Consider the following 24,358-nt stretch of genomic DNA (forward strand, 5'->3'; position numbering starts at 1 on the left):
TTTACTAAAATATTTCTTTATTTGAATAGGTCAATGTCATTTTTAAAATTCCATCTAGCATCAAGTAACAACCAGAAAAAAAAAAACCAACAATACTTGACAAAAATGTTATCGAATCGAAATAAACGATGGCTAGAAAACTTTTAGACTTAAAAAGAATTATATTAAACAGGCAACATAGAGATCTGAAAAGTTGCAAGTGGTGACTTTACATTAGCTCTCATAAATAAAAGCATCTTCAACAGAATCATTTGTTTACCACCGGCTTGCAACAAGCACGCGGACAGGAAAAGATCATCACGTCTGGATAGTCACAATTAGTATTTGTGTTTTTTACATATAAAGATTGTATTTCTGCAATGCAGGGTGTCAGGCGATCCCTTGTTCAAGTAATTTCTTTTCCCCGAGTTATCAAAAAGTACAAGTGTCTGAGATAAAAATGTCACAAGAATCCCCCTCAGGAAAGCAGACCTGGAGATGGGTGTTGTCAGAGTCAGGCCATGAGTCGGAGTCTGTCAGTTTCAAGTCATCAGCCGGATTTCCAGGAACTACAGGAAAAGGATCTGGGTTTGTCTGAAGTTGCTGAGGAAGCTAGTCTTGTCCAAAGACCGAGGAGCATACTGTGAGCGGGGCAGTCGGTGCGTCTGCTCCTGACAGTGATGCAGTTCACTACGCTCTCGGTTTGGCTCGATGCCAACACAAAACAACTTATTTACTTTACTCCCTCATCTTGATAGTTCTCCAAACACAAGTCCCCCAGGGCCCTGCTGATGCAGGCATTCTGAAGCCCCCCCCCCAACACTTCCTCATCTGAGCTATGATCAGCCAGTTTGCAAAGGTGCCCTGGAACCTGTGTTCTTTGTTCTTGTTTTGGGACCACCCAGGGCCCACTCCTGGCTCTGCACTTAGGGATCACTCCTGATGGTGCGTGGGGCACCCTATGGGATGCAGGGGTCAAACCCGGGTAAGCTGTGTGCACGGCAGACATCCTCCCTGCTCTTTTATCTGCCCCCTGGAACCTGAATGTCTAACAATCCTTGATCACGAGAAACCGATTTCTCCAATACACAGCAACACATATAGTTCATGGTGCTTGGCTTCAGAGTGAAGTTTTAAAACTGCCTAAAACACTTAAACAATTAAAACACAAACAGGTACATTAAAGAACGGTATTAGCCATTAGGTGATTACATTTTTCTGACAAGTTGGCATCATACACACGGTGAGTTACACTAAAAATTTAAAATCAGTTTCTGTTGGAATCCAAGGCACCCGTAGAATACTTGCTGGTGTGAGGAAAGTTAACAAATTCACTCATAGAAAGAGTATAGAAATGGCAGAATTCTGGCAGTGACTGATTTTTCCACAGAATGAACATTTTTTTTTCTCTCAAAATGAAGGGCAAGTCAATGATTTTGAGGAAAAGAAACAGAACTCGGAAGCCTAAGCTCAACCCCACCCTGTGCAAACTTTTTTTTTTCTGATCTAGTGAAGTGGGAGAGCTCCGTGTGCATGCCTTCCCAACTGCGGCCTCCACATGCATCAGGCCCCTGAGTTAGCCTGCACGCGCCCACAGCACAGCTCTGCTACCCTCCACCAGTTCCACCATGACCTTCTCTACCGCCGGGAATCTGCAGCCTCTTACAGCAGGAGCCGTTCCTAAGCGTTCACACATTGCTCTATAGGTGACCTCCCCCCACCCTCTGGCTCCCCCACCCTCTGCAAAGAATAAATTCTGTGGTGATGATGTTGTCAGCAAGGCAGAGGTGAGTGAGGCATTGTCTATGGGGACAAGCAAGACAGTGTGTGTCCAAAGATCCTGCGAGTGGGTAGAGTCTGCACGGGCTGCAGTGAGCTCAATCCGTAAAGGACAACTGAGAGAAATCGTAGGAAGGCGCGGAAGAGCAGTTTCTGGGAGAAAAACATCATTCTGGACTCTAGGGCAATGGAAGATGACCACGTCAGCGGAAAGAGCATCTTGTAGCCAGCATAAAGAAATCCACAGCAACGGTGCAGACAAGCAGAGAGCTGTATTTACTACAGAATGTCACTCCGAGCCCGGCTTTCTGACACCCCTACACAAGGACGGTCGCTGGTCCTTCAGCTGGACGCCTCAAGGCCGAGCTGACCAGCACACACTTCACAGCTTCCTTACTTAGGGCTTTAAGAGAGATGCAAAGTACTGACCTTATTTATCAAATTCTGCCTTAAGAATTTTTAATGCTGCTTTGACTACTGCCTCTTTGATGCTGACAGGGCTGCAGTCGCAGGCTGAGGAGACAGGAAGTGAAGAAGGGCCTCGTGGAAGACTGCAATGCCCTCTCGGAACATACGCTCTGAGGAGAACTGGCGTGATGCTCAGGCGGGAGAAACAGCCTTGCAAGGATGCACTCGAAAGTAGTTTCCCAGGTCCTGACCGCACCCGCCGGAACCAAGACACCTGAGGCTGGGCGACCCACACAGGGCAGACAGCACAGCGCCCAGAGAAGCCTTTCTCAGAGGAACGCTGGAACCGTTTCCCAGGCGAGGAGTAGCTCAAAGCATCCTCCCCTCACTTCACTGATGACCAGAGTGGGGGAAACGCACCCAGGAACCTGAAGTATTCTCCACAGCCTGCGGCTCCCGGGCAAAACAGTCTCAGGTTTCAGGGGGTCTGACAGGACTGGACGGCTGGTCGGCAAGAGCAGGAAACCCTGACCTTTGACAATCTGATGGGGGTTCTGGACTAGACATCATACTTCCAGGGGCCGGGACGGCGAGTGCGCTCCTGTTAAGTAGAAACCGCCCACCCCTGTGAGCTGGATGACGGTTGACAGCCAAGGGCCGCCCGCACTGTTTTCTTTATCAATATTCTTTTCAATGGCTGAATTCTACTGGCCGGAAATTCACTTGCATTTAAATACATTTATGTACTATACACAATTTACATGTGGTTGTCTTTAAGGTTTATTCTTACTGCAAATCAGTGTTTCAACAGTTATTTTATACAAGATGTAATAATTTAGACTATGAAGCCATTTAGATACTTCCATTCCCTCACAAGACATTTTGTACATACATACATGGTACACATATGAAAATTGTGGTCAAAAGAATTTTTTGGCAGCTGCTTCTTGCTGAGTCCTACAGAAAGAGAGAGAGGGAGAGAGGGAAAAAACAACCCTGAAAGTTGTCCTCATATTCCAGCAATGGGATTGTCTGAAATGAACAGGATGTGCTCTGTGATGTATAAAATACTGTCTCTACACTGTTCCCCAGCTCTGCATGGAGTCGGCTTTGTGCAAACCTAACTTTAGAGGTACTCAGAGTCCTACGTGGACAGCTCCCACCCCTCGGAGCACTGCAAGGTAAACCCATGCTGACAAAGGCTGGACCAAGTTTCAGGAGACACTTACCTATACATGATATAACCAATGAACAACATCGTCTGTACCACTACAAAAATGACAAAGTGCATCGTCGACAAACAGGATGGAAATGGTGGAAGTTCCGGGCATTTGGGCCTTTCATTTGCCGGCTGTAATGCAAAACAGACTTTGCATCAGAGCCAAATACATATTCAGTGACACTCAGAGACATATCTTATTACTCTTAGTCCAATACAGATTCAAGACATGACTGCAAACATAAATAAATAAATAAAAAACAAAAAAACCAATAGCAAAACCTTCACCGGACTCAGGAATGGCTGACGGTGCAAACACTGGTATATTCCCATTTATCCCTCCACCCTCATCTCCCACCTCCTGGACTGTCGCCCATCAGTGGCCTTGGAGGACACAGATAGGGCCCCAAGGGCAGGCATTTCTTCACCCTTGCAGGACCAGATTAATCATTATGTGATCCCGGGCATCGTGATTGAGTGCGGTATTGAAGGTGATCCTGGTCTCTGCGCCAACTCTTTGTCTTTTCTCCCAGTAAAGGTTTTTACTGGGAGTAAAGCAAAGTACCTTTTAGCTTGGGGGAGATACAATTACGTCCCTTCTCCTCCAGTACAGCCAGAGTCAGAGGCCCTGGTGCTCCGCCCACTCCTCCATGGGTGTGGGCACTCACCTTGCCCCTGTGCTTGGCCTCCCAGCCATGTCCCTGGCCCAGCACAATGGTTTTATTTATTTATTTTTTTTAACTTTTGGGTCACACCCAGCAATGCTCAGGGCTTACTCCTGGCCCTGCGCCCAGGTATCACTCCTGGTGGGTCAGGGGATCATATGGGTTGGCCATGGGGGAGGCAATCGCCCTATTTATTAACAATCACTCTGGCCCTGCAGTGGTTTTTTAAATTACTTTTGGTTTGGTTTATGGTTTGGGGGCCACACCCTGCGGTACTCTGGGTTTCTTCCTGGCAGCGCTCGGGGAACCCTACGCAGTGCTGGGGACCAAAACCTGTGTCTGCCAATTGCAAGCAAGTGCCAGACCCGGTGTACTACTGTTCCAGCCCCAGACTGACTTTTAAAAATAAAACTTATAGAGAAGAGCTTAGAATTTCCCAAGTCTGGGATAATGATAAGGTCACCAACTGGAATAGCAAGTCATTAAAAAAAAAAAATATATATATATATATATATATAAACTTCTTTTCCAGAGGTTGTAGAAATCTTCCCGGTGGACATGCACACTTGGGTCCCGTGGCTGCGAACATGAGCCTGGGCTTGGGGCATCTGCTCCCGGTGGACAGGACCCTTCCGTCCCGGGGCGGCAGGGAGGAGGGCTCACCGCCGAGCGCTGCACCAGGTGGTCGATATCGCGTTTCACGACGTGGAGGTGCTCCTTTATGTCATTGAAGTGCTGCGTGCTCTCGTACACGGCCCCCGCGGACCCGGGGTGCTGGATGCCGCTCACCAACCTGACGGTCTCGCTCATGGAATTCCTGCAATGGCACCATTCTTTAGACAGAGCTGGGCGTGTGCAGCCCGACGCAGCTCAGAGGGCGACACAGCACGAGGAGACAGACGGCAGAGTTCCAGAGCAATGGCAGGACAGCGACACACACACACACACACACACACACACATGCACGCGCATGCGCGCGCGCACACACACACACACACACTCTCTCTCTCTCTCACAACTGACTAGAGAGAAATGCCTTCTCTCTCTCTCACACACACACACTCTCTGTCTCTCTCTCACAACTGACTAGAGAGAAATGCCTTGTCATGCTGAATATTATTAAGTACTGAAAAAGGTTTTTCCATGATATTTGAGTTACAGAATTACATGAGCAATCATGACATTAAAGTATCCATGGATGATCCAAAATGCTTTCTGATTAATGCAGGTAGGGTGTTTCTGGGGCACAGCTGGTGGCACTCAAGGTTTACTCCTGGCTCTGTACTCTGGAGTCACCTCCCAAAGTGCTTGGGGTGGAAGGGGGGGAGAACAGAGAGGTCCCCTGGGATCCAGCCCGGGTCTTCCGCACACAAAGCATATGCTTGGCTCTCTGACTCTCTCTGGTCCAGGTATTTGTTTTTTAAACCACTTATTTTTGTAGTCTAGGAACACGGTTCCAATGGCATTTACGGCTTTAGTTCTAAAGTACAGTGGGTATGACATCACCACCAAAGTGCCCAGGCCCCGCGACACTAAAACACCTTTACAGAAATTGAATTCTCTGGGTTCAGGCAATCCGTTTATGCTGCTGTTGACAACCAGGGCCGTATTTAACGGCACGGTGTAGAAGAAAGCTATTCAGTGCAGATTCGGGATGTGCTAGAATCTACCTAAAATACCAACAAGGAGACAGATGTCAGAGCCTGGAACTACCCCAGCAACCTGCAGTGCCCTGAGGCAAGCTCCCGGACCCCTGCAAATGCCTCCCTTGGGGGTTGGGGCCAAACCCAGCTGTGCTCAGGGCTGACTCCTGGGCACGGGGACCATGTGGCAAGGCAAGTGCCCTACACTGTATTGCTCTAATGCCCGTAATCACCGTCTGAGTGGACAGGGAGCAGGTCACTCAACTGCCTGCTGACACAGTAAACGCGGGCAGGGTCCTGTTCCGAGGCAGGAACTAGCAGGGACACCGACCAAGAGGCCGCAGGGCTCCATCGATGCAGAGACTTGGCGGTGGGGGCGCTGCCCCAACATCCCAGCACCCACACTCGGGTGCGGAAGGACACGCGGCTCTGTGGGCATTGGCCTGGGCTGTCAAGGGTCACAGTGAGTGGCGAGGCAAGAGTGGAAGCAGTGGTGCCCAGGCGGAAGGTCAGGCACCGCCCGCTGGGGAGAGAGCAGAGGGCAGTGCCCACCCCGGAAGGCCAGGGCTGAGGCTGACGGGTTCACTCTGGGGCACAGGAGGAGCGATTGTGGGTCAGTGGGGTGAGGGGGATCACGGCGGTGCAAACAGACACAGGGGGTGTCAACTAAAAAAGGAAAAAAAAAGCTTTAAAAGAAAACCAGATCTCGAAACCAGCGGCTTTTGGCAGAAATGCGTCCAGACCCCGCAGTAGGTTACTGTCGCCGGGCCACCCCAGGGGGGGAAGGGTGTTGTCTCTCTGCCTGCTCCCCCTTGGCGGCTCAGCGGCCATCATCCTCCAGAGGCCATTGGACAGTCAGGTCTGGGCCCACAGTGACGAGACATTTTGGGTCTCATGGGATGGGGGTGGAGTCGGACCTGTCCTCCCCACCCCAACGAGACCCCAAGTCATCACCCACGAACGGCCTCTCTGGCTCCTGATCAAGCTGCTTAACGGCCATGATCCCAGAGACTCAGAAACAAATCTTGAAACCCAGCAGCTTTTGGCAGAAATGCGTCCGGACCCCGCAGTAGGTTACTGTCGCCGAGCCACCCCAGGGGGGAGAGGGTGTTGTCCCTCCGCCTGCTTCCCCCTGGTGGCTCAGTGGCCGTCATCCTCCAGAGGCCATTGGACAGTCAGGCTTGGGCCCGCAGTGACGAAAATTGTTGGGCCTCACGGGATGGGGAGGAGGGGGAAGCCGGGCCTGTCCTCCCCACCCCAACGAGACCCCAAGTCATCGCCCACGAACAGCCCCTCTGGCTCCTGATTAAGCTGCTTAATGGCCTTGATCTCAGAGACTCAGAAACAAATCTCGAAACCCAGTGGCTTTTGGCAGAAATCCCTCCAGATTTAAGTGTTATAATTTTGGAATTTCAAAATCACATGGCCCTACTACAGCCATGTGACATCGTATGTTATTCATACCAGCAACAGAACACATATTGTCTACTGTTGCCTTTTCAGCAGATCTGAGTCTTGGGGTAAAATCTCAAATAATAATGGTGGGGTCTGGTGTCGAAATATTTAATGTCATCGAAGTAGAGATGTGGAAATCATCTGCCCCACAGGTAGGGGGAGGGTGTGGGATGGGGGTATACTGGGGTTTTTGGTGGTGGAGAATGGGCACTGGTGAAGGTACGGGTGTTTCATTGTATGACCGAGACTTAGCCCGAGACTTAGACCCGAAAGCTTTGTAACTGCTCTCACGGTGATCCAATAAATAAAACTATAAAAAAAAGTGAAAAAAAAAAAAGTAAGGTGGAGTTCATGCACAATTCAATCAGCTAATCAGTGGCTGAATAAATAGCAGTACTCCTACAAAATAAATAAATAAAAGAAAACCAGGTCAATTCAAGGTAGACATACTGAGCCTGGTTTTATTTGGAGGCAGGGAGGTATTGGGCTACACCCAGCAGTGCTCGGGGCTTAGCCCTGTGTACTTAGGGATCACACTCGAGGGTGCTTGGGGAACTGCAAGTGTAGCAGGGATTGAACCAGGGGGAGCGGCGTACGAGGCAAGTGCCCCGCCCACTGTACCATCTCTCCAGCCCGTGTTTAATTCGGTTTTCAATAACAGAACAGCAAGGAAGTCCTGCTACCAGTGGGAGAGGAGGCAGCCAGACTATGGAGGGCTAAAGGCAGAGACAGTCTCGGAAGCAGAGGAAGAAGGTCAGGCAGGCACTGGCCGGCCGCTTAGGACTGCGGAAATGCTGACCGAGCAGCGGGCAGGGGTGGGGGCCTGCTACAGGTGTCCGCTTCCTTCACTGTCACTGTCACTGTCCTCCCGCTGTTCATCGATTTGCTCGAGCGGGCCCAGTAACGTCTCCTTCGTGAGACTTGTTGTTACTGTGTTTGGCATATTGAATACATCATGGGTAGCTTGCCAGGCTTTGCCATGTGGGTGAAATACTCTCAGTAGCTTGCCAGGCTCCCGGAGAGGGGTGGAGAAATAGAACCCGGGTCGCCCAGGTCAGCCACGTGCAAGGCAAATGCCCTACCCGCTGGGCTATCGCTCCAGCCGGCCCATATACTAAAATTGGAACGATACAGAGAAGGTTAGCATGGCCCGCTTCCTTACAGATTTTAAATGTTCTAAACCAGAAATAAAAATCGGCAAAACTTTGATAGGAATTACACAGAAAGGAGGTGGTGAGAAGCAGTTCTGACTTCTGATAATGGAATCTTTGCTCACGTGGGGCCCTTCTCCCGAGACTGAACTACACGCTCCCGCTAAGACCTTCCTAAGCTTCTCCAACACTACGGAAATCCACGGAGACACGAACCACCCTTCGCTTCCAAGGACTGTGTTTCCTTACTTTCCCCCCTGAAACCGGAGTCCAATTTTCCTCTGAGCTTTCTGGAAGCGGGCTGTCCAATTCTTCCTGGGAGACCAGGAGTTTACAGGAACTGCCCCTCCCACGGCTGACCCGGCAGCATGCCTGAACGCTGCTGTAGAGATGAACGCGCAGAGAACACACATGTACCTACACCCACCATCATTCACAGAGGAAAGAAGGGGCCGGAGTAACCAGTGTGTGCAGGAGAACATGCCAGAATGAACCAGACTGGGCACGACGAGGGGGTGAGTGGGAAAGCTCTGGCAAGATGGGAAGAATGAGAATGAGGCCGAGTGAGCAATTCTCCAAGTGAATATATTCTTAGCCTCGCTCTTGGGGCTACGGAAATCATGTATCCCCCATCAGCAAAAAAAAAAAAAAATACCCCTGAATCAACTGGATAGAGGACAGCGACAAACTAACAAGAACACGGTATTCCTTAATGACGCCTGGTCAGCAGCCTCCGAAGGGCATGTCCGGAGTGGGCCAGAGCGATAGTACAGTGGGGAGGGCACTTGCCTTGCATGCAGCAGATCTGGGTTTGATCCCCGGCCCCCCAAATGGCCCCTGAGTCCCACCAGAAGCCATCTCTAAGCACAGAGCCATGAGTATAACCAGTTGTGGCCAAAACACCCGCCTCCTACCCTGCCTCACCACAAACATACAAAAAAGCCAGAGAAAATCTGTTTCTGGTTTTTGGTGGCAGGGATGGAACGCGGGGCCACAAGCCAGCCGAACAAGAGCTCTGCCTCCCAGCTAGTCCCCCGACCAGGTGGACAACGCGAAGTCACTTTTTACGCAAAGTGAACGATCTACTAAATCAAGACGGGGCTGAGAACCAGGTGCCTCCCCAGTGACGCCGGGTGAGGGGGTTGGGAAAATGTGCTATTCTGGCCACATGTGAAGTCTAAGATCAGATCTAACAGCTTTCAAAAGCACACTCCGTGATCCGATTTCGAAGCGAGATTAACTATCCATTTAGCATGATAAATATTTCAACTATGGGCTTACAACTCAAGGCTCATTATAAATATGCCGAAGAACAAGACTGAGAGAAACAGAAATTCGCAGTTACAAATGAGGTGGCTTTAATCCTTTGGTGTTAAGTATAATCGCTTTTAATCTAATTCTGTTTCATTTTCTAGTTCCAGAGAACTCAGGAGTCACACTGTTGGGAGCCATGGATTGTGTGGGCCGGGGCATGTATCAGCTTATGAAAATGAGCCATTCTGGCCTCCTCTTCGCTCTGCACTGAAAGCTGTGAACCCTTCTGGCAAACTCATCATTCAGTACTCCAAGGACATAATAACTCCTTGGTCCCAGTCAATGGAATGAAAGTGTGATAGAGGGTATTTCCTTCAAAAGCTTTATCTGGCTCCCCCCGCCCCGGTGTGTATGTGTGTGTGTGTGTGTGCGCACACACACGTGCGTGCACCGCTGCCCTGCCATGCTGTGTATGTTTACTCCCCTAGTAACTGTATAATTTCCCTGAGTTCTCAGATTCTCATGTTACCCCACATTCCCTCCAAGTTTTAGAACTACAAGAACACTTCTGGTTGTTAAGTAACTGGTATGAACCAGCTTTTTCTTAGGACACTACAATGTTATTTTTTAAAAAATATTTACTAACTTACAACAACGGAGTAATTTGTATGTTAACAAGCTTGCCCAGCTAAGTAAGTCATCATGCGTTCAGTGAGGAGACTATGACATAACCCTCGATGGCACCACGTTCTTTCTCTAGCGGGGATTCCCAGAGCCACTGCAGGGGATGCTCACCCAGCACTGAGCCCAGTGGGATGGAGCTGGGGGCCTGGCGATGCAGAGCAGCTAGGGCAGCATGGGGGGGTGGTCAACACACACAGACACACGAACACACACAGACACAGACACACACACAACACCCAGCGATGTGGAGGAGGGGAGCACATGTGTCACTCAGGAACCAACTCTGGGCCTCACGCATGCTCCTACCTGCTACCTCCCGGCCCACCAGACTTTACCTCAGAGACTTACTTAATTTCATTGACTTGTCTCAGAATCTCATGCTGAGTGTTGACAATAGTGTCCAGGTTCTGCTGAGAGAGCTGCAGGGCAAACACGAGAAAAGCAGCCACTCAGGGAGGCTCCCCTTCTCCTCTCCTCCTCCTCTCCTCCTCAGGAGGCACCCCGTCCCCCTCTTCCTTCGTGCCCCGGCACCTGGCCAGGCTGCCCCGCGGGTCCCGTTCCTCTCTTGGAGATCTCCTCTGTCAGGGAAGAGACGTATCTTCTCTGTTCGTCTAGAATCATGTCCAGCTGCCGATTCAGCTGCTTGATCTCAAGGTGAATCCGATTCTGTCCTTCAAAGACTTGCCTGAGCTCCCGGTCTCCCACGGACTCGTATATTTCCTCTGCTGAAGTGACAATGACAAATGACACTGACCGGAGGGCTGGACCAGAGGACACGGGTGAGGAGCTCGCCTTGCCTCCTGCCTGTTCCTGGTTCTGTATCTGGCCCGGAGCAGCTCCAGCGTCATTCCTGAGTGCCCCAAATCAGATCTCTACAATCATCTACAAGGACGTCGACTCTGAGCAACCACGTGTGACCCAAGTGCCACCGTGACTCAGAACGTCACCCTCACAGTGGTCATCTCCCACAGTTAGCACTCAGGTGACTTAACAGTGACCAAATCACTCACTACTGCCTTTTGCCATCTCTGGTGGCTAGAAAAGGTTTGGCTCCTGTCACCTCAGTGCCTTTCTGTGTGGGCTTCTCCTTCCGGGACTAGCAGACCCGACCTCTAGCACAGACCAGGGATGTGGGTGTCCTGAGGGGGCAGGGGAGGCAGGGTTTGACTTGAAGAGGAACTGAGAGGCTGTGGGGAGAGTACAGAAGGGAGGGAGGGCTAGCCCTGTGCACGGCTGACCCAGCTGCAGTCCTCTGGCATCCTATATTAAGGTCCCCTTAGTACCACCAGGAGTAACCCCTGAGGACTGCAAGGTGTGGCCCTAAAACAAAACAAACAAACAAAGAAAAAGGTTTGAATGTTTAAAGGGCTGGAGCGATAGCACAGTGGGTAGAGTGTTTGCCTTGCACGCAGCCGAACCGGCCGACTCAGGTTCGATTCCTCCGCCCCCTCTCGGAGAGCCCGGCAAGCTACCGAGAGTATCTCCCCTGCACGGCAAAGCCTGGCAAGCTCCCTGTGACGTATTCGATATGCCAAGCATAGTAACAAGTCTCACAATGGAGACGTTACTGTGCCCGCTCGAGCAAATCGATGAACAATGGGAATACAGTGACAGTTTAAAGTACAAAGTTCTGGAATGCCACAATTAAGGGGAAAAGGAGGGAGAGAATTATTTCTCCCCACTCTCCTGCCCACCTGTTTATTTCCCAAGATGAGCCACACACGGTGGTGAGGGTGGGACTCAGGCTGGGTTGAGCGCCCCATGTTCTATACGTTGTGCCTCGTGCCTGGGCATCACTGGAGCTTTGGGCGGCATCACGTACGCCCTGGGCACTGAGTGGCACCATGCACCACTTTAAGGTGGGAGCAGGGCTCGGACACCTCTCTCCACGCATCCGACTACTCCGACTACATCGGTTGTCAGATCACCGTGAGCCAAGGGAAGCCTGCCCCTCCCCCCCCCCAGGGCCTGCCCTGCAGTGCCACCAGGCCACAGGCCGCCCTGTTCTCACAGCATGAACTGCTCCCTGGCGGAGGACGCAGGCCCCTGCAGTGAGCAGACTGCCACAGACGGAGAGTCCGGGGCTCTGGGCCAGGCACTGGGCGACTCACCGGGCTGCCCCTGCAGGTCCGGGTGGTCCTTCTGGAACTCCTCCTTCTTTTTATCCAACTCCTGCTGGAAGTGCTCAAATTCCTCCTGGTACTTTTCCTTCTCTTTCTCCGAAATTTCTTTATCTGGCGTAGGCTTTTTTGGAGTTGATAAGACCGTTAAAAAAAAAAAAACAGGGAAGAAAGAACACTGACCTCGACCTCTTTGTCGGTGGATCACGTGAGCCTAGCCCAGCCCAGATGCAGTGCCCGCCGGATGCCACGCTTGGCAGCAAGAGCCAGGCCAGGCCTGGAGGCCACGAGGAGCCTTCTGAGTGCCACCGCCCAGGGAAACCACTCGCTCTCAGCATCCCTCCCAGGGTGCACCCTTACCAGCTCTTTCCCAGGCTCCGTCAGTTGGAAAGTCAGGAAAGAAAGGACATCGTGGTCATCTGAAAAGGCAAACAACAAGAGGTTTGGGGGTCATGAATCAGAGCTCCCCACCGCTCAGGGAAACAACCAAGAGAGGCTCGAGTTTGCTGATAATGATGATGCGCTTTGGATTTTGAGGAAACAAAAAAGCCGTGGATTGATATCAAATATCAGCTTAGCTTCACTTGAAAATCCTCAATTAGAACACTCAGCTGCGCTCATGTGCTGTAAGGGGGGGGGAGGGGGGGATGGGAGGATGGGGGGGGGAGGGATATTATCCTGGTGGTGGAAAATGGGTACTGGTGGAGGGATGGGTATTTGATCGTGGTATGACCGAGATCCAAGCACAAAAATTTGTAAATCTACAACTGTACCTCATGGTGTTTCACTAATAAAAAAGAAAAAATATAAAAAAGAAAATAAATAAAATAAAATAAAATAAAAAAAAAAAAGAAACATCTGATTAAGCAAAGAGCAGACAACTAGGGGTTCAAAACAAGCCTAAACCCCTAATCTCACCAGCAAGATGCTCCCAGACCACCTATAAATCTCCTTCACAGAATAGACCTGCAATCAAAGGGAAATATTGTGTTTCATGCAGTCTTCCATCTGTGTTCCTTTCTTCAGCACTCAGCATTCTCTGCCTTTCTTTCCTTCCTTCTTTCTTGCCGTGATGGTACCCTGGGCCTCTCACACACAAAGATGCACCTAACCACTGAGCCACCTCTCTGGCCCTTTGTCTTTTGTGCTATGTATACGTCTGTCCCCTCTCTACCCTACTGTGAAGGTCTTGACTTATCCACGCTGTCCTGCCACCACTGACAGAACCTCCACACCCAAAGTGACCCACTACATGTTTTTAGATAGAGCAGATCCAGCTCTATCTGCTTCTCTCACACAGCAGATACTAAAGATTTTTATATGAGTAGATGTAAAAAAAAAGAAAAAAAAATCAATTTTGAGCTTCTTAAGCTGAAAATAGGGTCATAGCTCCAATCTTGACTCTGAAATAAAATGCCCACCTCGGGGCTGGAACAATAGGACAGTGGGGAGGGTGTTTGCCTTGCACATGACTGCTGACCCTGGTTCAATTCCCAGCATCCCACATGGTCCCCCGAGTACCACCAGGAGTAATTCCTGAGTGCAGAGCCAGAAGTAACCCCTGTGCATTGCCGGGTGTGACCCAAAAAAAGCAAAAAATAAAATGCCCACCTGGCTTGCACAGCCAGAGAGCTAGAGCAATGTACTTTGCCGGGCACTGAAGGAAGGCCAGTAGGACTCAGGAGAAAACTAACTTAGTGGAGGTGGGATCCGATCAGAACTGACACAGGGCAAGCTAGGACAAAGCACCCAGGACAACAGAGCAGGTCCTGGCTGGGCCGACCCCACCGGCCAAATTGCCTTTAGAAAACCCAGGGGACAAAGCACAGCAGGGAGGGTACCTGCCTTGTGCGTGGCTGAGCTGGGTTTGATCCTGACACCTCATACTAAGCAGAGTCAGGAGTAAACCCTGAGCACCTTATATATATATCAATATAAAAAAACGTTTCCCTGTGAGATTGGTTGGAGGGACTAAATTTTAAATAAGCCTTGCTATGGCCACAAAACAAAACAAAACAAAACAAATTCCAGAAAATGCTTCAATGGGCCAATTTAAAAAAAAAAAAAGAGAGACAAGGTCAATTCAATCTTTCCCCTCTCATTTTATATATATAAATATAAATATATATATATACACACACATATATAATTACATGTAAAAATAATTTAAAAATATATAATCTACCCATTAACTGACATTAAAATGGACTAAATTTATCACCGTATGCTAGAAAAAAAAGACTAATTGTATCTTATTTAAAATTTAGTCCCTCCAACCAATCTCACAGGGAAACTTTTTTTTATATTGATATATATATAAGCACACAAGGTTCAACCTTTAACAACATGTTAGTGATCTCTAATAGAAAGGCTTAATGGCTCCTGAGTGAAATACAACAATCTTCACACTCTTTCCACTTAGGATACTTTCTGTAGCATTTTCAGTGGTTTTTTATAACAAACAATACAAAATATGTGATTTCGGTTCTGCCTGGGGGCAGGGCTTGGGGTTCGGGATGGAAACATCTGAAATACAGTGGTAGGAAGGTGGTATGGTGGTGGGACTGGTGTTTGAATATTAAACGTAATCAAATATTGTGAAGTAAAATTTATAAAACAACAAAAAAGAAAATCCAGTCCCTCAGAGTATTTTTTTTTTTTTTTTTTGCTTTTTTGGGTCACACCCAGCGATGCACAGGGGTTACTCCTGGTTCATGCACTCAGGAATTACTCCTGGCCATTTTTGGAGGACCATATGGGATGCTGGGAATCGAACCTGGGTTGGTCCGTGTGCAAGGCAAACACCCTACTCGCTGTACTATCACTCCAGCCCCAGTCCCTCAGAGTATTTCCTCAAGTGACCAACTCATTGACCCAAGTTGGCGGCTCCCAGGGGCCTCAAACACGAGAGTCCCCTTGAGCAGCTGCACCATCACTGCATCCGAGGCTGCGCTCATGAGACCGTGGCTCCCACTTGCCACCCTGCTCCCCGAGCACCCCTTCTGCCCCTTGGTATCCTTGGGTCCCTGTTCTACTTCAGCCAGCAGTGGGGACCACGCAACCTGTGAAATCTGGGCGTCTGCCTGGTGCGTGCTTCAGCACAGCCTGCAAAGGACGTCAGAAGCACCCAACGGCCCCCGGCCAAGGGAGGCCCCCGTCTCTGCTCTAATCCCTTCTGTCGCTGTCCTAGTCCACGTAGGAGAGAGACTACCCCAGTTCCATCCGAGTTGCAGCCAAGCGCCAGGCTCCACCCTTCCCTGCTATGAAGGTGGGTCACCATTTCTTTATCCGCTCCTTTGCTGCCGGGCACTCGGGCCATTTCCTGGCCCGACCTAAAGTCTGTCCGCTTCCCTGTGACACAGCGGCCCAACACCGCCATGGAAATGGGTATGTGCAGCCTGTCATCTGGGGACCCCCCGCGGCCCTGCGTGCAAACTCAGGAAGCTCACGGGGAATCAGAAAGGTCCCCACAGCAAGCCGACCCCGGGGGCGGGAGGGAGGAAGGCCTTACCTGCAAGACCCCCTGTGGCAGCAGATATTCCAAAGTGCCCTTGTGCCGGGACGACCATATTTTCCACCTTGGCACAAAATTCATAATCGTTCCTGTCTGGCGTGAAGCCGTTGTTGATCATCACCTGCAGGACACACGGTAGCCGCGGTTTCTACCACAGATGCTGTGAAGTCACTTTCGGACCCACCAAGTCCGAGCCCACGGGAGTTGATTCGCCCAAAGGCAATCACGTGCCCCAGGGCTGCCTGCAAGGGTTCGGGCTCTCGCATCGTTTCACACGGAACTTCACTTAAGAACACGGTTTTGGCCCTATGATGTGCGGAGAGCTTATGGGGGAAAACCTGTTCCCCTTCTTTGGAAATTGGTCTGAAATCGAATTCAGTTCAGCTTCTCTAACAAGACGCAGGGGTCCCAACTACTTCCTCTGGAGGAAGGATCAGGTCTGATCTGAAGTCCCAGCGCAAAGCCAAGGCCAGCAGGGGGTATGGTGCCACCAGCAAGTCAATCTGTGTCTGTGAGGCGAGTACATCAGCAGCCTGATGGTGCCTTCAGACTTCCAAATACCCCAAACTTGCTGCTGTGCCGTAGGTCAGAATCCAAAAACTTGGGGCAAAGTTTACCAAGAAAGTAAACCGCCAAAAATTAGGTATGTGTGAGACACACCCACAAACCACCTCCAGCTCAGCTATGTAATTGGAGACAAGGCCTCTCTGGTTCCTGATCAAACTGCTTAAAGGCCATGATCTCAGAGACTCAGAGACAAGTCTCGGAACCCAGCAGCTTTTGGTATCTCTGCGTCTGATCCCCACAATGGGCTACTGGTGCCAGACCACCCTAAGGGGGAAAGGGTGTGTCCCTCTGCCTGCTCCCCCCTTGGCGGCTCGATGGCCGCCATCTTCCAGAGGCCCTTGGACAGTCAGGTTTGGGCCCACAGTGACACCACGCAGGGCCTCACAGGATGGGGGTGGAGCTGGCCCTTTCCTCCCCGCCCCAACGAGACTCCGAGTCGCTGCCCACGAACTGCCTCTCTGGCTCCTGATCAAGCTGCATAATGGCCATGATCCCAGAGACTCAGAAACAAATCTCGGAACCCAGCGTCTTTTGGCAGAAATGCATCTGGTCCCCACAGTAGGTTACTGGCGCTGGGCCACCCCAGGTGGGAATAAGTTTCGTGCCTTTGCTTGCTCCCCCTGGCAGCTTGGTGGCCACCATCTCCAGAGGCCACTGGATGGTGAGGTTTGGGCCCGCAGTGATATTCACACCCAGCGGTGCTCAGGGCTTACTCTTGGCACTGTGCCCAGGGATCATCACTCCTGGCCAAGCTCAGGGGACCATCTGCGGATGCTGGGGATGGAACAGAAGTCAGCCGTGCAGAAGGCAAGTGTCTCCACCCCTGTACTGTCTCTCCAGCCCTGAGCTGACAACTCTCACTCTGCGAGAGTGCAGTAAACACCGTGCTCGGGGCCTCCGTGTTAGTGGACCAACAGCCACAGTAACAGGAGTCCCACCAGGGAGGCAGAATGCGGGGCACTGAGGGCGTGCAAAGCCCACCACAAAGTGCGTCTCAGATGATTCTCCGCAAGGTCTATAAAGACCTTGGCACAGAGAGGCCGGGCGCGCCTGGGACAAACACACGCCCCCAGCCCCCAGCAGACTCCTGCCCCCCTCGTCTCTCCTCAAGGGGCTCCCACCGGGCCACACCACAAGCCTGGGGGAAGGCTCACCAAGGTCGCTCATTTCTGCGCCCCTAAGCGGGCACGGGATTAGGAAATAGAACAGGGGCCTCCATCCCCTTCAACCTCTCCTCTGACAACGTCAGAGGCTAGTCCTAGCCCAGGCAGTGCTCTGGGATCGGAGCCCCCAGATTCCTTCCCCGGCTCTGGGCTGCCGTGTTTCCCAAGTGCCAGCACTGTTTCCAGCAACCGATGCGCTCCCGGGGGAAACCGCCAGCTTTGATCCCGTTTGTGGCCCAGCACAGCACTTGGGTACTGATGCCCACGAACAAACCCGCGGGAGGCTCTCATGCCCTGTGACACAAGCGGGGAGTCACGGTGGTCCTTGTTCAGGAAGCAGGCGGCACGTGGCCCCCCCCCCCCACACACGGGCCACCTCCACCCCGGATGCCCCCCGAATCCTTACCGTCAGCGTTTTCTGGTAATATGTGATCTTGGCCCGCACAGGATAGGGTTTGTTTCGAAAGTCCCTCTGGCAACTTGCGAGGGCCTGACTAGCACCGTCACTGCAGCAGGAGGGAGAGGGAGACAGGCAGGAAGTGTTTAAATGTCGGGCTGGGAGGCAGAACAGCACTGGACGAGAGAAAGTCTAGAGATGTTTGAACGTCACTGACGCAGCCCACAGTGCACACACGTGATCTTCCTGGGACTTGCCCGGGGCACCACAGGTCATGGGCTGATGCTGGGGGCAGTCCTTACAGCAGAAGAGGAATCACATGGAGTTTAAAAAAAAAAAAGAGGCAGATTCCTAGTCTTACCCTAAACCCAGAAGTGAGTCCCAAAGCAGAGGCAGAGGCAACTCTATTTCCCGAGGGTCCCACAGCAATACAGGCCAGAAACAACGACCCAGAATGGGGAACAGGCCATTCTTCCCTTACAGGATGTGGGGTGAATGATTCCTCCCGCAACAGGCACAAGAATCGAAAAGGCAGGCACCTAACGGGCGCACAGTGGCAATTGACCGATACAGCCACGTCAGCATGACTGTCCACAAGGCTCTTCACATAAAGCCACACCAGGGGCATAAATCATTTACCACAAGTCCGGTCAAGGCTCTGAACTCTGGGAAAGACCACTATCACCTTTATGATGAAGGTTAAAAAAACAACAGCCAAAAAAAAAAAAAACAAAAAAGAAAAAACAAAAACCCAAATCTGAAAACCAAAAAACCCTCAAAAAACTACTGGCATAACTGCAAAAATTTTTTAAATAAGTTTTAAAGGATGTGGTTTTAGGGTAAATAAAAGCACACATTTTAATTACCTTTCCATGGGGGCTGTACCCAGCAAACGCTCAGCCTGGCAGGAAGGCCCCGACAGGGCAGTGCTGGGGGGTCCCAGGTGTTCCTGGGGGTGATGGGCAGAGGGACAGTGCACATGCGGCACCAGCAGGGCCGGGGATCACACTCGGGGCCTCCCCGCTGCCAGGCATGCACTCTCCCTCCGAGCCATCCCACCAGCCCCCTCAACAACACGATTCTAATGTCTGGAATCCGAGTTGGCCCACCGTAAAACAACCAGACTCAAATAAGATCGGACAAGCTACCAAACACGCCTCAAGAATAACACTCGTCCTGGATAGTATTCAGATTTGAAATGTTTTACAAGGTTTCTGAGAAGAAGCTGAAAATCAGGCAGAATGCAAAAATCACACTTACTTTTGATGATCATAATGGAACTGTCCATTGTTGCCTATAATTACTATAGCAGGATTATTTTTCTAAAAATAAAGAGAACGTACGTGTTTTATAGTGCTTTGATCAAAGATCTCTAGATCATTCTGCATGTGTTATAAAGCTCTTACAACTCTAAAATTCTAGGACTCAAAAATTTTAAATAACAAATACAAGAGATTACTATTACTGGGGTGGGGGTAGCTTAGCAAGATGAAAATCATTCAAAACAGCATCGTTTGTAGCAGCTCAACAAAGTCTGAGGACGTGTACCATCTTTTTCTCAGTTTTCTGTTTTGGAGGGAGGTGGCGTGACACTTGGTGGTGCCCGGGGAACCTGTGGTACTGGGGTCCAGACCAAGGGCTGCTGTGCTCTAGCCTCGAGAGCATCTCTCAGCCTGACACCCCGCCCTGAAGAATCAGCCTCAACCCATACACAAGGACACAGCAGCCTGGTACCCACAAGACAACCAGGACCTCGCAGTTAGGAAGCCACTACAACGCACCTTGAAACTGCCAACAGGGCCTCTGACCCTCAGCGGGGAAAACATGCTGAAACACAGATCATCAACCCAAAGGCATTAAAAACTATGCCTGGATGACACAGTCAGTGGTTAAGTGCGTTTATTCTCTGTGTTTTTGGAGAAATCGGCAGAGAGCCTCATCAGAGAGTAACACAAGGAAAAGGCTGATGGCTGGCTCACAGCAGTCACACACACACACACACACACACACACACACACACACACATGCTTTCACGGAAGCAAACCCTGCACTCAGGACTTCTCTGCCAACATCACGAGGCGCCACCCCAAGGTACGGAAAGGGGATGGAAAGAGAGCCGCCTCCATGCCCTCAGGCATCAGGGCACCAGCTCGGCCTCTATGGCCACACACTGGCCAATCCTGTACCCAAAGCTGAACACGTATGACTGGCCACCTCCCTCACGACGAGCCCCGGATCTGCAGCTGGGGGGTGCTGTCTGCTACTGAGCTGATGCCAGACGGGGGTTTCTCCCACTCAGACTTTGTTCAGCAGGCAAGAGGGTGAAGGAGGCGGGAGGGCTGAAAACAAACTTACCTTTCCATCATTGTCAAAAGAGTCGAAAAAGATGCCAACGCCGTTCCACATGTCCGCTGCGCCAAAGACGGGCCCATCCAAGCCTTGGTTTGCTGTATACCAAAGGGCCTGCAAGCCGGGACAAGGAGGGTGAGCCGCCGTCCACGCGTGCGGACCCCTGCACGCGTCCCGGAGTTAAAGGAGAGCGCCTACCAGGCCGTCTGCGCCAATCCGACCTCTTCCGGTCACTCGGAACGTCACCTCCACCTCCCAGTTCTCAAAGGCTGCTTTTGTCTTTGTCCACACCGATCCCTTTTGGCTTTTTAAAGACGGTGCTATTCGAATCTGATCTGAACTTGGAATGGCATCTAGAATGCAAAGCAGGGGAAAAAAGCTTGAAGTGAGAATTAGGTAAAACTCAGCAAAGCGCTGCCCAAACTGCTACATACTGCTGGAGAGATTCCCTTTTAATTTGAGCAATTTCATTAGAAGAAAAGTGGATGTGCAGCTCCAACTTTAAATTTTAGGGCTTTCGGGCTGGAGCAACAGCACAGCGGGTAGGGTGTTTGCCTTGCACGCAGCCAGCCTGGGTTCGATTCCCAGCATCCCATATGGTCCCCTGAGCACCGCCAGGGGTAATTCCTGAGTGCAGAACCAGGAGTAATCCCTGTGCATCGCCGGGTGTGACCCAAAAAGAAAAAAAAAAATTTAGGGCTTTCTATCATTTGTCTCCAGAAGAGCAAAACAACTGTGCAAAAAAAAAAAAAGGAGGGGCTGGAGCAATAGTACAGCAGGTAGAGCGTTTGCCTTGCACGTGGCCGACCTGGGTTCAATCCCCAGCATCCCATATGGTCCCCCAAGCACCTCCAGGAGAAAAAAAAAGGAGAGAAAAGTGAATTGTGCAACCACACACTAAAATTTCCAAGTAGGAGCAGCAGGGTATTTTTCACTGTAGGCAAATTACCCGACTCTTCTTTGACTCCTTTCCCAAAAATTTCCCCCTCCGGATTTTGGGTCACACCCGGCAGAGTTCAGGACTTATTCCCGGCTCTACACTCAGGCATCTGTCTGGCAGGCTAGGAGAACCATATGGGGTGCCAGGAATAAAATGCCTAATGGGTCAGGCAGCATGCAAGGCAAGCGCTAACCACTGTATTATCACCCAGATCCGACCAATTCAATATCTAAAAAGGGGCACACTACTAAGGCAAGGGATTTTCCCTGTGCACAAATATCAGAGCCCCAACTGTGTGAGAGCCCTCCCCTAGGAATCGGGAGCCTTCGTCCTGGACTGAGCTCAAATAACTGTGTATGTAACTTTCCACAAAGAACGCGGATTCTACAGTCGCATCCGTGAACACCCCAGAAGTTAATACACAAAATTTCTTGCACCTAGACAGTTTTCAGGGGAGAGGGTCCACTAATTCCCCACCAGCAAGCACTCCCAGATTCTTGGTGGGGGACTGTAACTGCCCCAAGGGACAGCATAAGGGGCCCCCCAGGGCTTAGGAGATGACTGATCGCAGGCCAGCTGATTCCCTTCCCCCAATGCCCGCGGTGGCAGGAAAGTCCCTTTGCAAGGTATAGGCAAGTTCCAACCAACATCAGTTTCTCCCACTACCAGCAGCCAGTTCCAGCCTGTGCCGCTATCAGTGCTGGGAGCTAACTTTTCTCTGTAACGGGAAGAACAAATCCACAGAAGACAAGCTGAGATCCCTCAATACCAGCACCTTCAACACTCAGATGGGAGGAAACAAGGATCAGAAGACGAGGATTTGGACAGCAGCAATATTACTTTCTTGTTTGGGGGTGGGGGGTGGAGGGGCAGTGGGAAGGGGAGAATAGGCCACACCCAGTGGTGCTCAGCGCAGACCCCTGACTCTGTGCCCAGGAGTCACTCCTGGCAGTGCTCAGGGAACCACATGCAGGACTGGAGACTGAACTGGGGTCTGCTGCCTGCAAGGCAAGCCCAGTAACACCTGAACCACGGTTCGGGCCCAGGAGCTGTGCAACTTTCCAGGAAAGCATCAGCCATGAAGGGGCTGACGCCAGGCACGCCCGCCCTGGAACCAGAGAATGAAGGTGAAAGAGTGGAGAAGGGCGATAAAGGATCCCAGGCTGCTGCTATCACCGTTGCCCTTCTGGACCCAAGGATGTATCCTGACCGTACAAAAGGGCATTCGCGTTAAGAAACACCTCAGACTTGCTCATAATCCAGGGACAAATGCAAGGGCCTTGCTTTAAACTAAGCTTTTGCTTACTCTACTTAAAAAATTGAAATAAAAAATATATAGATCTCCGGGCAAAATAGAAAGAGAAAAAAAAAAAGATGAGTGGGGCTAAGAGACTAAAATTACAGGGAAATAAAAGCAAGAGATTTACTTCCAGTTCAGTGTAGCCCAGCAACTGTGATTCAGGTGACGTTTCTCCAGCAGGCAGACTGAATTGGTTATAGATGCAGTCAAGAAACTTAAGGTAACTAGCTGGAGGAGCTGATTAACTTATCTAATGGACTGATATGGTTGGGGGGGGGAGGGAGAGAAAGGGGCAAGCAGAAATGGAGAGGAGCATTAAGACCGCAAAAGAGACATTATTTATCACCCCAGGCTAATTCATCCTCCTAAAAAGAATAACAAACAGTCCCAGTCAGTGAGTTTGGTACATTACGGGACAATGTTACTATGATCTAAAAAAATAAAACAAACAAAAAAAATGCATGCGCATGCTCCCAGAAACACGTCCCCCTAGCAACCTAATAATTGCACCCTACTTCAACTTACTTTAACGAGCTGGCCATTAAGTCAAATCAAATTTGTATCTTCTAATTATATACTAATTCCAGTGATCGGGCCCTTCCGCAATTACTTCCTAGACGTGCAACCTTTTTGTTCCGCAGCCTGGCGGCTGGCCTGCACCTCTGCACAGCCCCAGGGAGCTGACAGCCCGGCCCACGCCCGCCTGCGACTCTCGGCGCTGCCCCAGCGCTCACCCCGCGAGCGCGCGTGGCCAGGTCGGCTCTAGCGCTCCCCGCCCGCCCCCTCCAGCGGAGATACATCAGCAGCGCTACAAAGTGTCACGGCGCTGAAACACCCCGCGGGGCTTTCTTTCTTCTCGGCCCCGGCAGAGATTTGCAGGCAGCTTGGGGCCACCGGTGGCTCCTCTAACCCCGGGGAGGGGACGGGGTGCTCCAGGGATGCGGTTCTCCAAAAACGTGCCCACCCCCGCCCCCAGGCTAGAAAGACGCATCCCTCCTACCCAACACCGGGCTGGGTAGGGGTGGGGAGGAACTGTCAAACTCCAAGTGGGCACGAAGTCCTCCAGCCCTGACCTCCCTCCCTCCTAAACCAGCATATGCCACCTGCGTGAGGCCCGGGGGGGGGGGGGTGACGAGGGGACCGGGGTGCAGGTGGGGAGGGAGAGGAGGCGGGCAGGGGGTGCAAAGCGAGCCCCCAAGCACGGCTAGCGTGGGAGAAAAGCAACGCCCGAGCAAACGGGGCCGGGGAAGAGGGGGGGGACGCAAAAAAGGGGGGTGTCTCAGAAGGGGGGTGCGAGTGAGGGGGTTTCCTTTTCTCTTCCGCCGCCCCCCCCCACAACTCCCCGGGAGACGTGGCGTTCGGGTGAAACGCGATGCCCAGAAGCGCGCCCAAGTGCAGGGAGTAACCAAACACCCTCCCCTCCCCACGAAGCAATCGCCGAGGCCGGGCGGGGGCAGCGCAGAGGGGAGGGGGCGCAGGGCCCAGCGTGCGGCGCGGCCCGGGGGTCCCGGCCAGCCCCCCGCCCCCCCCACCCCCGGCCCCGGCTTACTCCCCGCGTGGGCCCAGAAGGGCACAGTCCCGTCGCTCTGCACCAGGTGCGGCCCCTTGAAGCTGTACTTGTACTCGAAGCGGCGATGCGGCGGCGCGGGCGCGGGGTCGCTCCCCGCGCCGTCGCCCCCAGCCGAGCGGCAGAGCGCCAGCAGCAGGGCGCACAGCAGCGGCCGGGCGCCGGCCCCGGGACGCCTCCGCCTGCAGCCCGCCATCTTGGACT

The 24,358-nt window shown here is 51.6% G+C and overlaps 1 protein-coding gene across 2 annotated transcripts; it reads right to left on the reverse strand.

Moving 5' to 3' along the window:
- LMAN1 (lectin, mannose binding 1) lies at positions 1–24,358 on the reverse strand. Of its 2 annotated transcripts, none has more exons than XM_056106969.1 (13): positions 24,137–24,358; positions 20,546–20,700; positions 20,354–20,461; positions 19,259–19,320; positions 18,008–18,107; positions 15,869–15,992; positions 12,718–12,776; positions 12,349–12,481; positions 10,769–10,959; positions 10,586–10,656; positions 4,714–4,867; positions 3,396–3,517; positions 1–3,123 (listed from the first exon to the last, which is right to left on the reverse strand). In XM_056106969.1, exons 1-13 carry the CDS (start codon positions 24,348–24,350, stop codon positions 3,087–3,089), a joined length of 1,530 nt encoding a protein of 509 aa, XP_055962944.1. In that variant the 5' UTR covers positions 24,351–24,358; the 3' UTR covers positions 1–3,086. The 2 variants fall into 2 exon arrangements, with proteins under 2 accessions (XP_055962944.1, XP_055962943.1); XM_056106968.1 differs by having other exon boundaries at positions 10,769–10,962.

Source organism: Sorex fumeus, unplaced genomic scaffold (assembly GCF_029834395.1).
Source record: "Sorex fumeus unplaced genomic scaffold, SorFum_2.1 ptg000151l, whole genome shotgun sequence".
Classification (NCBI taxonomy): Eukaryota; Metazoa; Chordata; class Mammalia; order Eulipotyphla; family Soricidae; genus Sorex; species Sorex fumeus.

Coding starts and splice junctions, on each gene's coding strand:
- LMAN1 (XM_056106968.1), bottom strand. CDS start 24,350: ATGGCGGGCTGCAGGCGGAGGCGTCCCGGGGCCGGCGCCCGGCCGCTG. Junction 19,321..20,353: donor CTTTTGACAATGATGGAAAG/GTAAGTTTGTTT, acceptor CTTTATTTTTAG/AAAAATAATCCTGCTATAGT. Junction 18,108..19,258: donor TTCCATTATGATCATCAAAA/GTAAGTGTGATT, acceptor CTCCTGCTGCAG/TGACGGTGCTAGTCAGGCCC.